The 13,988-nt window shown below is 42.2% G+C and overlaps 1 protein-coding gene across 4 annotated transcripts in view; it reads left to right on the top strand.

The window, feature by feature from the left end:
* Positions 1 to 65: 65 nt before the first annotated feature.
* The window catches only part of Kiaa0586 (KIAA0586 ortholog), a 91,285-nt gene continuing 77,362 nt past the window's right edge, over positions 66 to 13,988 (top strand). For 3 of the 4 annotated variants that reach the window (XM_027418208.2, XM_035445471.1, XM_027418207.2), the window contains exons 1-6: positions 66 to 887; positions 1,860 to 1,933; positions 3,142 to 3,211; positions 5,264 to 5,333; positions 8,580 to 8,754; positions 10,593 to 10,814. In XM_027418208.2, coding sequence (XP_027274009.1) covers positions 689 to 887; positions 1,860 to 1,933; positions 3,142 to 3,211; positions 5,264 to 5,333; positions 8,580 to 8,754; positions 10,593 to 10,814 — 810 coding nt within the window. In that variant the 5' untranslated portion in view covers positions 66 to 688. Of the gene's footprint in view, positions 888 to 1,859; positions 1,934 to 3,141; positions 3,212 to 5,263; positions 5,334 to 8,579; positions 8,755 to 10,592; positions 10,815 to 13,988 lie in introns of those variants that run through there. The other variant, XM_027418209.2, reaches the window with a different exon arrangement.

Below are 13,988 nucleotides of genomic sequence, written 5' to 3'. Positions count from 1 at the left end.
ACCAGGGCGCCCCAGAGCGCTCACTTACGGCGGGCGGGCTGGATCTTTGCGCGCACGCGTGCTGAGTTTCCGGGGCGGGCTTCGGGACTAGAGGGTGTTGACCCGGGAACAACCGAAGCCGCTGTGGTCTAACGAGACTGCGCTGGCGTGTTCGCGGGCCTCTGTGGACTAAAGCGACCCAGTCGGGGTGTCCTAAACTGTGTCCCGGCCCGGATGGAGAGAGCTGTTACGCTCGTGTGAGGGTGCTGCTTTAACGTTCCCTGCTCGGCTGGGTCTGCGCGGGCGGCCGGTGTGAACCCCGCCTCCGCGTCTGTTTGGTTTTCAGCGGCAGCCCCGGCGGCTTTGTCGGCACAGCTCCCACAGCGTCCTCTCTTCACCGCTCCTGTCACACTTAGTGCCTTGGTGCATTGACTGGCCCGGTGGGATTAACAGGTGCATAGGACGTCCTAGTCTCACCTAGTCCTGGATTGCACTTCAAAGTTGAGATTTGCCGCTTTGTGGATATGTTTGTCTAGATTTTTGTTTTTTAAGTTAAGGGCTGCTTCATAGTCTTTTTTTTTTTTTTTTGAATTCTGTTCTTATCAAACCCACTTCCACCCTTGCTGCTTTTCCAAAGAGGTGAAACTGTGAACCCCGAAGAAAGTCCCTCTGTTAAGAACCACGGGGCTTGTTTTGTGACTCTAACCAGATGAAAACCTGTGAGTTTAGCTTGGAAAGGGGGAGAAGGGTTAAAATGCCGGCGAGGAGACTGCGAGAGGTCGTTTCCCCAAACCAAGGGGGTAACTTGGATGTGGTGGAAGATGAGCTGCCCCGCGTTCCTCCCGCATTGTCTGCAAATAAACGCCTTGCTGTTGGAATGAGGACTAGCTCAAATGGAACGTCATACGGTATGTGATTCCAAATGGTGCAGTATTCCACCCAGTTTGTGTTTCTGTAAGTCGAGACTCTCTATTTTTCATGTCTAGTTTGGGTTGTGGGAGTGTTTACATTCTCAAGTGTAAGATACAAATCTGGATTGTACGGATGTCTGAAAAGTAACTTGGTTCCCTGGGAAATAGCCAGTCTATAAAAAGTATGTAGAATGAATGAAACTTACATGTTTCCTGTTGTGTTTCTTCTTGGTGTGGTCTCTGCATCCAGTTCTTGTTCACACTCATGATGGATACAGTGAGCTTGAATAATCTGCTTAATAGTTACCAAATGTTCAACCTTCTTTTTTTTTTTTTTTTTTTTTTTTTTTTTTTTGGTTTTTTGAGACAGGGTTTCTCTGTGTAGCTTTGGAGCCTATCCTGGCACTCGCTCTGGAGACCAGGCTGGCCTCGAACTCACAGAGATCCGCCTGCCTCTGCCTCCCGAATGCTGGGATTAAAGGCGTGCTCCACCAACGCCCAGCCAACCTTCATTTTAAATAGTACTATCCAGTCTGGAGTAGGAGAAATGCATAACTCCAGTCTTTGGTGGCTTCTGTATTTACAAATTACCTGTCCTGTTTAGAGCTGTGCAGCTGTACTGATTATTTTAAGGGTCATATTAATGAATGTGTGTGCAACAGCAATATGCTTGCTGCTTTTTGGAGGTATGCTATAGCAGGCCTTCTGTTAAGTCAGGATTTTATATCTATCTGGTGTTTGTTTGTTTGTTTGTTTGATTGTTTATTTTTGAGAGAAGGTTTCCCTGTAGAGTCCTGCCTGTCTTAGAACTCACTGTACCAATCAGGCTGGCCTTGAAACCTGCCTCCTGAATGTTGGGATTAAAGGCATGGACTACCACTAAGATTAGACCTGAGTTTACCATGAGAAGAGGTCTTGGGTTCAGTCAGTAGTAAAAACAACAAAACAGTACTCATTTTGTTTTCTTAGGTTCATTGGATTTAACTTCTGCTAGAAAACATCATCAGCTTCTGTCAGAAAATCCCACTGTATCCAATAAAAGTGTAAGTAAAAGAATTCTAAGTTGTATTAAAACTTCAGGAGTATGTTTTGTTAAAGTTACAGTTTGTTAGTAACATGTTTTACTTTAGGTTCCCCATAAGAAGAGAAATGTTTCGTTTTTCATTTTATTTTTTTTATCACATTCTTATTTGTTTATTTTGTGTACATGTAGTTATTTATTTATTTATTTATTTATTTATTTTGGTTTTTCCAGACAGGGTTTCTCTGTGTACCTTTGTAGACCAGGCTGGCCTCGAACCCACAGAGACCCGCTTGCCTCTGCCTTCCGATCATCATAACTTTTTAAAATTAAGTTTTTTCCATTTGTGTGTGTGTGTGTGTGTAGGGGTAAGGTGTGTGTGTTTGTAGGGGTAAGGGGTGTGTGTTCATGTTATGGCTGGCTCGAGGTTGCTGTCAGGAAGCATCCTCTATTGTCCTTCCCCCTTAGTTCATTGAGTCAGAGTCTCCCTGCCCCTGGGGATCCCCACCTCAGCCTTCCTGGGTTGGAGTTAGAGGCAGGCTGCCACATTCTCCCAATGTTCACTTTGCTTCTGGGGATCCAAACGTTGGTTCTCATGCTTGTGAGGCAAATGCTTTAACTTCTGAGCCATCTCCCCAGCCCGGTTTGTTTCCTTCTCTTTTATGCTTTAGAAGAAAAAAGCAAGGTGAAAAGCCCCATGGAATTGATCCAGTGCCTTAAGAGTTCAAGAGTCTCACTCAGTACTGAATAGTCTTATCGATGAGTTCTAGGATTGCACACAGGAGCAGAAAGCTGTTGAACAGTAGACAAGACCTACATAGCAGAACTTTTTAAGACATCGTGAGCTCATTGACTATGAAAGCCATGGTTAGTTTACTCTGTTGAACTATTAAATGACCATGCTATCTTCCTCCATCTGACTCATCCTTGAGTCAGATTATCACATTAAGCTGAAGCAACTGAGATGTTCAGATGTAGATTTGAATCAGAATCTTGTGCTATTTCTGTTTGCTTGTTCATTTTCTCATTCACTATTCTGATATCACATTGTTCATTCACTGAGAAATCTTTGAGTGGCTTCAGAGTACTTATGAATCATGTAGTGTTGGGAGTAAGATAAATAAAATGTGCAGACCTGCCTTCTAGACCACAGTGGTCAAATGGCAATCAGTGTTATTTCATTAGTGGTAACTGAAAGGCTCACTTAGTCTTACTCTTTTCTGCCCACAGGATTTTTCTAAAGATGCTATAGTCCCGAGGCTACCTTTGAATAAAACAGAAGAGAACAGAACACAAAAAGGTAAATTAGTACAGTTGACTTCTGCTACTCAATTGAAATATACCAAAAAAATTGTTTTGTCAAATTTGAATGCATAATTCAAATGTACGTTAAGTACATTCATATTGTTGTTCAGCTGTCAACTGTCTTTCAGCTCTGGAACATTCTCATGTCCTCAGCTGAGCTCTGTGCATCTGAACTTCTCACTCTTGCTTCTGAGTTTGACCCCATCCTACACGTCATATGAGTGGCATCATACAGTATTTAACTTTGGTGCCTGGCTTACTTGAGCTTATCCATATTGTAGTGTGTGTATTTTCTTTGTAAGGATAGAATTGGCTTCATTTTTTCAATTTGATTTAATTAATTTATGTTGTATGTTTGGGTGCTTTGCCTACCTGTATATCTGTATACAGTATTCATGCAGTGCCCAAAAGGCCAGGGGAGGGGTTAGATTACCTGGGACTGAAGTTACAGGTGGTTGTGGGCCACCATGTGGGTGCTGGGAATTGATCCCACGTTTTCTGTAAGAGCAGTACTCTTAACTGCTGAGCCATCTTTGCAGCCCATAACTGACTTATTCTTTCAATAGCTTAGGAGTATTTCTTAGTAGTGTTTGTATCTGCTGTCTCTCTGTGTAAGTTAATACAGATGCTGTATCTTTCCTTTTATCCTCCCTTCAAAACCTGTTCTTGTTCTCTTTTAAATAGAGGACAGCCTTAAGGGTCAGTTCTTTCCTTTGCTGTGGGTGGGTTACATACATAGGAATCAGGTCATGAAGTTTGTGCATCAAGCATTTCTACCCACTGAGCCATCTTGCTAGTCTTGAGAAATTTTACTTATTGGAAAATTTTAAAGCAATTTGTTTTATTCTAAGTGATTTTTGCTCTTCCTTTAGAGTTAGAACAAATTCTGAGTTTTGTCTCTGCTCATTTTTATTTTTATATAATTTTCTAATATTTAGGATCATGATTATTACATTATTGCTTAGTCATTTAATCTGTTCCTTACCTTTTAAAATGTGATAAGACCAGGGCTGGAGAGTTGGCTCAGTGGTTGAGAGCAGTGGCTGCTTTTCCAGAGGACCCTGGTTCAATTCCCAGCACCCACATGGCAGCTCACAGTGGTCTGTAACTCTAGTATCAGGAGACCTGACACCCTCACACAGACTTACATGCAGGCAAAACACCAATGCACATAGAATAAAAATAAATCATTAAAATTGATAAATTCTATTACCAAATTCCCTAAACATTCATTTTAAGATGTTGGGAGTTTTTAATGTATGTATGTGTGCATGCATATATGTTGGGGTGTGTAGGTCTATGTGTACTTGTGTAGGGTTGCACGTGTGTGTGTGTGTGTGTGGGGGGGTGTGGGTGGGTGTGTGTGTGTGGTGTGTGTGTGTGTGTGTGTGTGTGTGTGTGTGTGTGTGTGTGTGTGTGTGTGTGTGCATGAATGGAGGGCAGAGTTGATATCAAGTGTCTAACTCATCTGTTAAGACGTGGTCTCATGAGCCTGGAGTTCACTGATTCAGCTCATCTGGCTGGTCAAGGAGCATCCTGTCTCTGCTCTCTAGCTCTGGACCACAGATATACCTGCTATGTTTTCCTTTTTATGTTGTACTAGGGTTGAGATTCAGGTCCTCATGCTTGTGTGACAAGCAGTTTAGCCAATGGAGCTCTCTCCACAGCCTTTTAATTGTTTTGTTTTAGAGACAGGGTTTTGCCTGGCTGGCCTAGAACTTGCTATGGTAGACCATGCTAGCCTCAAACTTACAGGGAACTTCATGCTTCTGCATCCTGAGAGATAGATGTGAGCTGAAAATTGCAGATTGAATTCCTTCCTTCCTTCCTTCCTTCCTTCCTTCCTCCCTCCCTCCCTCCCTGCCTCCCTCCTTCCTTTCCTTCCTTCCTTTCTCCCTTTCTCTTTTAAAACAGTACCAGGGATCAGCCCTATGACTCATACATAATAAGCTAGTGTTTGTTGTGCCTCTTTCAGTGTTCAGCCCTCAATCTTGGCTTTTTTTCTTCTTCAGAATCTAAAACATATTTTTGTGTCTTGATTTTTCAGCAAATGACATCTTTATTTCACAGTACGCCATGGGACAGAAAGATGCTTTGAGAACTGTTTTAAAGCAAAAGTAAGTTTCATTTGCACTCATAGTTATGTGCTACCTTAAGTCAGAAGGAAACTCCTTTAGCATATGTTAAAAGATGAAAACACAGCAATTAAGAAAAACATAACAATGTTCTAGGATGAACCATAGCAACGTCTAGGGCTGGGGTTGTAGCTCAGTGGTACAGCACTTGCCAGCATGTACGGTCTAGGATTGTGAATGTAGCTTAATAGTAGCAAGTTCTAATGCTGGTCCACTCTGCCTTCTGCCATGCTCTCTTGCTCACTCTATTACAAAAGCCCAGTGTATCTAATGATGTGCACAGATAGATGCAGGCATGAGTGGTTAGAGCTGGGATAGGAAAGAGCATTGTGTTCAGTGGATCACTGCACTATATAGCTATGCAAACCATGACATGTCTAATTATCAAGCCTCAGCTCTGTGTTACATGCACAATCAATAAAGGGAGAGATGACAGGTGGGATAAAGACAGGTTTGTTGAAAAGGCAATGACTGTATTGCATCCAAAGAAGTAAGTAGTGAATTGGGTAGAAGGTTGAGAGTACAGAGAGAAAAGCTTGAAATTAGTCGTGGGCCCAGTGGCTTTGTGTTTTCAAGGAGAAGAGCTTTGCGGCTGCACATAGCTGTTGTTTGGCAGGGTAATAGCTATATATTGTAAAGTAGGGCAGCTAGAACAACAAAATTTTATGAGGTGGGGGGAAGCAGGCTGATCTGAGAAAGCTGAAGTGCCATGGGAAAATCTCTGGGAATTGGACCCTTAATTCTGTCCCTCATTAAATCTTTGGCTTTGGTCAAGTAAATCCCATTACCTCTGGACTTCAGGTTCATTATATAAAATTAAGAAATAAGGATGGGCTGGGCAGTGGTGGCCCACGCCTTTCATCCCAGCCCTCGGGAGAAAGAGGCAGGCGGATCTTTGTGAGTTTGAGACCAGCCTGGTCTATAAGAGCTAGTTCCAGGACAGCCTCCAAAGCCACAGAGAAATCCTGTCTGGAAATCTCACTCCCCCTCCCCCCCCCAAAAAAAAGAAAGAGAAGGATGGATGTACTTAAATAAGATTCCCCACCTCCCCAGTGCTATCTGTGGCAGTTGTCTTGTAATTATGATGAAATAATTGAAAAAACTGAATGACTCTGTTGGGTAGGAGAAGATCACCAGATGGAGAAGCTGAAGTATTTCACACATTTGACACAAAGAAACAGCTTCTGTGTCTTTACTGAATTCTGTTTTTTAGTCCTGATTGTCTTTGTTATTTCCCTCAGCCTTATGTTTGTGTTTATTCTTAAGTTCTTTCTCCTTGACTTCATTGAGCTGTTTCTTTGTGTCTTCTTTAAATTTCTTGGATTCTTAGATGAAGTTTATGATTGTCTTTTTAAATTCTCTGTTCTGCTGTCATCTAGGTAGTCCTCATTGGCAGCGTTTTTTACATGACTGGTGGGTTTTGGAGAGAGGACACTGACTTGATCTTATATTGTTGGTATTGTTTCAATGAGATCTGGCACGGGGACTTCCTTAAGTTAGTTTTAAGTTTGCTGTAGATGGAGCAGGGTGGGGGAGAAGAAAGAATGTGGGCGTGGGTTGCGTCTATAGGTTGGAAGTAGGACATGACATGGATTGGGGTATGGAGTTGACACAAATGGCCCTGTGGGTGGAATACTGGTAGGGTAGGTCCTGGTAGGAACTTAGTGTTGTCTACAGTTCAGGAGGAGGTGGTGGGACTAGGCTTAGATTTGGGATTTGGGGCCCTATAGAAGCTGCAAGATGCAGGTGGCCAGACTCGTCTGGGACACTGGCTGTGGGACTTGGGCTAGATTTGATGGGATGTGGAAAAAGAAGTACCGGGTGTGTGTGTGGTATTCACCAGACTAGACCCTGGAGGAGTCTCATCTCTCCTGGAGGAGGATATGGGAAGTCTGAGTATGGAGTGGGTGGTAGGCACTACCGATTTTCTGGAGGTTTTGTTAGTTTAAATTTTTATTTATCTAATTTTATCTATGAGTGCTCTGCATGTATACCCGCATGTCAGAAGAGTGCATCAGATCCTGTTATAGACAGTTGTGAGCCACACACGTGGTTGCTGGGAACTCAGAACCTTTGGAAGACCAGCCAGTGCCCTTAACCTCTGAGCCATCTCTCCAGCTCCTGTTTGCTTTTTAATATCCATGTACTGGGTTTGGAAATCAGGCATCAACCCCAGCCCTTAGTTTTAGAATTCTTCTAAAAGTATTCGATGAATACAATTATCAAATATTAGGAACAGGGGCTAGAGAGATGGCTCAGAGGTTAAGAGAACTGGCTGCTCTTCGAAAGGTCCTGAGTTCAAATTGTAGCAACCACATAGTGGCTCACAACCATCTGTGATGAGATCTGTTGCCCTTTTCTGGCATGCAGGGTTAAATGTAGACAAAATACTGTATAAATAATAAATAAATAAATCTTAAAAAAATATTAGAAACAAATGCAGTTCTCCTGCCTTTGGGAATAAAGTTAGTATTTGAATATTTAGAACTTTGTGTTTTGTATTTATGCTTCTTAATTATCTGTCTTTATAACTCTGGCTATGAGGTTATCAAGTGTAAGTCTTATTTTCAAAAATAGCATTACTGCCTTTGAGGGATAACTTTTTATTTCTTTAATCTTTAGGTTACTTAAACTTAATAACATTGATGAAATTACTTTAATAATAATTTTTAGAAAGAATTTATATGTGTGGATGTTTTGTCTGTATTGTTTGTCTGCATACCCTTAGAGGTCAGAAGCAGGTACCCATCCCCTGGAACTGCAGTTACAGTTTTGAGCCACCATGTGGTGGTGCTAGGAATTGAATCTGGATCTTCTGAAGAATAGCGCATGCTCTTTCTTGATTGCTGAGACATCTTACTAGCTCTGATTTAAAAGAAAAAAAAAAAAAATCAAGAGACTCGAGTTGGAGAGATGGCTCAGTTAAAAAGGCTTGCTACACTCATAGAAGACTGAGTTTGGTTCAGAGCATCCACGTCAGGCAACTTGCAGTCTCCCACAGTGCCAGTTCCAGGGGCATTTGATGCCTCTGGCTTTCAAGGGCACCTGACTCACATGTACATTTACATCTTCTCCTTCACACACTGCCCATAACTACAAATAAAATAAAAATTTAAAAGACAAGTCGTGAAAGCCCTTTTGGGAGATTACCAGGTTATGACATGTAGGCATTTCTTCAAATGAATCAATGTAGATTATTAAAAAAACTTTTATTTCTTTGTATTAAAGAGTTCAAAGTGTGCCTGTTTTTAAGGCAGTGAAAGTCCATCTTTTAGAAGACACAAGTATGGAAAAGAATGCTGTCGCTCAGGAGACTGAAACTTCGCCCAATAGAATTGATTCCGCTACAACTGTGGCTGCAGCAACTGCTGCTGCCATCGCGACAGCAGCTCCTTTGATAAAGGTACTTCCCCTCCGGTGTACCCTGGGCACTGAGATAAAAGGTTGTCTGTTCAGAACTGACTCAGATAGGTGTGTCTGACTGTACACTTGGGGACGTTCTAGTTGTTTCCACTTTGAAAGGCTGTCCTATTTGTGGTTGTGAATTATTTCCCAGGCTGTGAAAATCTCCTGCAGGCTTTTTCACTGTAGCACCACAAGTCCACTGATTCTCTGAGAATCAGCCCAGGGCAGGGCCCTTGTGCAGTGACAGGCAAGTGTTGTCACTGACCTGTACTGCTAGACCTGCTGTCCTGAATGAGCTAGAGAATTACATGTAATCTTATCATATCATATATGCCACTTTGTAATGGGGAAATTTAATAGGTCAGGACAGGCATAGGACTGTAGAGCTAATGGACAACAGAGTCAAGTCTTAGTTTCAAAGCCGTCTTCCCTAGCCTTATGTTAGAGAAGTATCAAAAGCTGTTTTGGTTGGTTTGTTTTGAGACCGTTTCATGTATCGCAGGCTGATCTTCGCCGTTGTAGCCATGGATGAGCTTTAATTTGTGATCCTCCTCCACTCTTCAGGTTTCAGCATCATCATGTGTGCATCATCATGCCTTGTTTATGCACTGCTAGCGATCGAACCCAAGGCTTCATGCATGTTAGGCAAACACACTAACTGAGCTCATCCCTACATCGTTCTTTTTTGAGACAGGATCTCCCTATCTGGCTTGAACTTGAGATTCTTCTGTGATGACAGGATGTGCATTGCACAGCATGGGTCTGGAACCCTGACTAGGTATGGTTAAAAAAAATGAAGAAAGGACAGGCGCACAGACAGAAAAACTGAAGGTCACGTGGGGTGTGTGCACTCTGACAGAACTGCACGTACTACCACCACAACCTGGAACTCCAGCATGTTAACTATACACAGCACAGGAGGAGCCAGCTCATCTCAGTAGGCTGTATTTGTAGTACCATAGTCTCAGACTGTGAACATCCAGGAGGAGGAAGCTACAGTTCCTAGTCTTTTTTTTTTTTTTCCAAGTCAGGATTTCTCTACAAAGCCTTGGTTGTCCTGGAACTCACTCTGTAGACCAGGCTGATCTTGAACTCAGAGATGTCCCAGCCTTTGCCTTCTGAGCGCTAGTATTAATGGCATAGGCTACACCCAGCTAGTTCCTAGCGATTTATTTATTTATAGACAGGGTTTCCCTGTGTAGCTTTGGAGGCTGTCCTGGAATTAGCTCTTGTAGACCAGGCTGGTCTCAAACTCACAGAGATCTTCCTGCCTCTGCCTCCCAAGTGCTGGGATTTAAGGTGTGTGCCACCGTCTCCAGCCTAGCTCCTAGTCTTAATGTACACTGATTAATCCTCTGAAAACACATTTGGATCAGAGGATGAAAGCCTGATCCATATGGGAAAGGGCTTGGTTCTTGTCATAGCTGTGCCCATGTCAATGATACTCAGGTCTTCATCTGCTTCCTACATGTCATAATATGTGGTGCCAAAAGCTACTTTGTTTTGGAATTCCCTTCTCTTTAACTTTCATTTAAGAATCTTCTTTTTTTTCTGGCATTATAAAATCTTTTGTGGCAGATTTGGTGTGTAAGAGTGTATACATACATGTGTAAGTATAGTTTATGAAACAAAATCTCCCTAAGAATTACTCCATTTTGCCTCTTAGCTTTATGACTCTAAGAAACAAAGGCATTAAATCATGAGAAATCTTGTGAGCAAAGGCTCAAGTTTAATACCTTCTCGGTACCAATTGCTGAAAATAACCTTCCTAGGACTTGAACACATCTTTTATGTCTTTCTATAATATGAAATACTATTTTGATATTTTTGTTTTAGGTACAGAGTGATTTGGAAGCAAAGGTGAATTCTGTTGCAGAATTACTTAATAAATTACAGGAGACTGATAAACAGTTACAGCGTGTGGCAGAGCACCAAACAAGCATTCAGAATAAGCAAGAGAAATTACATTGTCATGATCATGAGAAGCAAATGAATGTATTCATGGAGCAGCACATCAGGCACCTTGAAAAGTTACAGCAGCAGCAAATAGATATTCAGGTATCCATCTGTGATGAAGCCAGTGCGTATTCCATGGTCCTTTTGTACTCACATCTATCTCTAAGTTAATATTAACTGATAGTTGTAGTTGCAGCTGACTAGGTCATGATAGTCTGATTTCTTGAGTCAGGATTTGCTTGCTCATCAGACTTTACTCCATGTGGATACTTGGCATGTTCTAGGTTAATGTCATTGGTGCTGTGAGACCTCTCCTTATAGGTGACGTCTCCTTTCTTTCTTTTGCAGTACTGTGTGTATGTGTGTGTTTGTGTGGAGGCCAGAGGCCAGTGTTTATGTCTTCTTTAGACAGCATCTCAAATCCTAGCAAGCTCCAGGAGTGTACCAGTCTCTGCCCCCTTCCCTCCCGGTACCGAGTCTGCAGACCTGACCGCCGCCGTGCCTAGCTTTTCACATGGAGCTAGGGCTTTAAACTCAGGTCCTTGTGCTTACAAGACAAGCCCTTTCCCCACAGAGCTATCTCCCCAGCCCAGTAACCTTATTTTTAAAGCAGTGATTTGTTTACATCAGCAGTTCCTGGCTTGTGAATATGCATTGGAGTCACTTGGAGAGCTTTATGAAAATACAGGTACTTGAACGTCTTGAGGATCTTGGGAGAACAGATCTGTGGTGTTGCTTGGGGGTTGTTGAAAGCTTTCTCATGGTTCTGATGCTCCTGGGGACAGAACTACCTACTGTGTGTATTTGTTCTTGCATTTAATTTATTAGAAGAATAAATACCTTAATGCCTTTCTAATATTATATATTGAGGTATTATAAAAAGAAAACTGTCTTCACAAATAGCTAGTTATTCATTTTGGAATTTCTAAGTTTTGGCAACTACCCAGCTCCAAAACATTTTTAAAATAGAAATATATAACCACTGTAAATTTACATGCCTTTTATATGTCCATTTGTGTGTTGCATGTGTGTATGCATGTTTGTGGGCACGTGTGTGTATGTATGCATGTGTGTGTGTGTGTATGTGCTGAGGTTGATATTGGGAATCATCCCATTCAATCTTCCACCTGGTCTCTCAAATCAAATTCATTGATATGGCTGGTCTTTTTGGCCAGCTTGCTCCGGGGACCATCTAGGTGGGAATTCAGCATTTACTTGGGTTCTGGGAATCCAAACTTTTGTCCTCATGACTCTAATCACGGAACAATCTTTTTGGCCCCTACGTTTCTTTTTCTTTTCTTTTCTTTCTTTCTTTCTTTCTTTCTTTCTTTCTTTTTTTTTTTTTTTGGTTTTTCGAGACAGGGTTTCTCTGTGTAGCTTTGGAGCCTATCCTGGCACTTGCACTGGAGACCAGGCTGGCCCTCGAACTCACAGAGATCCACCTGCCTCTGCCTCCCAAGTGCTGGGATTAAAGGCGTGCGCCACCACCTCCCGGCCCTACATTTCTTTTTAATTGCACAATTTTGAAGTTTAAAAAATTATATTAAAATGTAACAAAGGAATGTATAAAATAAGTTTATTAATATATTATCAAAAGTAAACACTTAAATGCTTTCATTTCAAGACTTTTGTTTCTATATTCCTGTTTCTCAAAAACTACTTTTTAAAAAAAAATACTTTTATTTTATGTGCTTTGGTGGGTTTGTGTGTATGTTGTTTGTTTTTTATTTAAAAATTTTTTTTATTAGTTCAAATTGGCAACAAGCTTGCTTCACATGTCAATCCCTTCTCCCTCCCCTCCCCCCAACCCTCCCCCAACCCTTCACTTGCCCCCCACCCCATCCACCCTCAACTCCCCAGGCAGGGTAGGGCCCTCAACAGGGACTCCCCAAAGTCCACCGCATCACCCTGGTCTGGTCCTAGGTCCTCCCCCTTGTGTCCAGGCCAAGAGTGCATCCTTTCACATGGGATGGGCTCTCAAAGTCCCTTCTTACACCAGGAAAAAATACTAATCCACTACCAGGGGCCCCCTAGAGTGCGGAGGCCTCCTCCATTGACCTCCATGTTCAGGGGTCTGATTCAGTCCTATGGTGGCCTCCCAGACAGCAGTCTGGGGGGTCCATGTGCTCCCCCTTGTTCAGGCCAGCTGATTCTGTGGGTTTTACCAGCTTGGTACCGACCCCTTTGATCTTCATTCCTCCCTCTCTGCAACTAAGTTCCAGAGTTCAGTTCAGTGTATATCAGTGGATGTCTGCCTCTGCTTCCATCAGCCACTGGATGAGGGCTCTTTGGCCTGTATTTCTTCACCTTCTTCTATACCTATTATTCTTAGATTCAGCCTTTTCACGGTGTCCCTTATTTCCTGGATATTTTGTGTTAGAGATTTGTTGGACTTGGGATTTTCCTTGATCAATGACTGTATATCCTCTAGCTAGTCTTCAACAACTGAGATTCTCTCTTCCATCTCTTGTATTCTATTAGTTATACTCACATCCTTAGATCCTGATCTTTTATTCAGCCTTTATTTCCAGCATCCCCTCATTCTGTGTTTTCTTTATTGTTTCTATTTCAGCTTTCATGCCTTGAACTGTTTCCAGTGCTTCCTTCACTTGCTTGGTTGTTTTTTCTTTAGATTCTTTAAGAGAATTACTTATTTCTTGAATTTTTTGTTTGTTTTTTCTTGTATTCTTTAAGAGATTTTCTTGTTTCCTCTTTAAGGGTCTCCAACATCTTCATGAAGTAGATTTTTAAGTGTCTCTTCTTCCTCTGTGTTGTGCTTTTCAGATCTTGCTGGTGTGGAGTCCTTAGATTCTGCTGGTGTCATATTGGTCTTTCTGTTGAGTGTGTTCTTATTCTGCCTTCTTCCCATCTCTTCTTCCAGTGGGTGCAGGTGGGGGTCTCTTTATCTCCTCTTGTCACCTGGTGTTGTGTGTAGGCCAAGACTTCAATGTCTGCAGATATGGATGTTCTTGCCTCTCCTGGTAGTTGTTGTTTGTTTTTATTGCTGTTTATTGGTGTTTTGTCAGAAGCCCTGGACCTGGAGTTACTGACTGTTGTGAGCTGTATGTGGGTGCTATGAATTAAACCTGGGTCTTCTGGAAGAGCAGTCCGTATTCTTAACCATTGAGCCACCTGTCCAGCCCCCTTCTCAGGACTTCTTAGGGATTATCTTAAGGTTTTCATGAGATAAAGAATATTTTCCTGACATGATCATAGGCATGCAAATAAGGTGTGGGCTGAGTGTGTAGTACATTGTCTGCTGAGAAGCTGGGATGA

Source organism: Cricetulus griseus, chromosome 5 (genome assembly GCF_003668045.3).
Source record: "Cricetulus griseus strain 17A/GY chromosome 5, alternate assembly CriGri-PICRH-1.0, whole genome shotgun sequence".
NCBI classification, from domain to species: Eukaryota; Metazoa; Chordata; class Mammalia; order Rodentia; family Cricetidae; genus Cricetulus; species Cricetulus griseus.
Note: the sequence above shows the minus strand (reverse complement) of the source record. Positions and strands in the feature narration are given on the sequence as shown.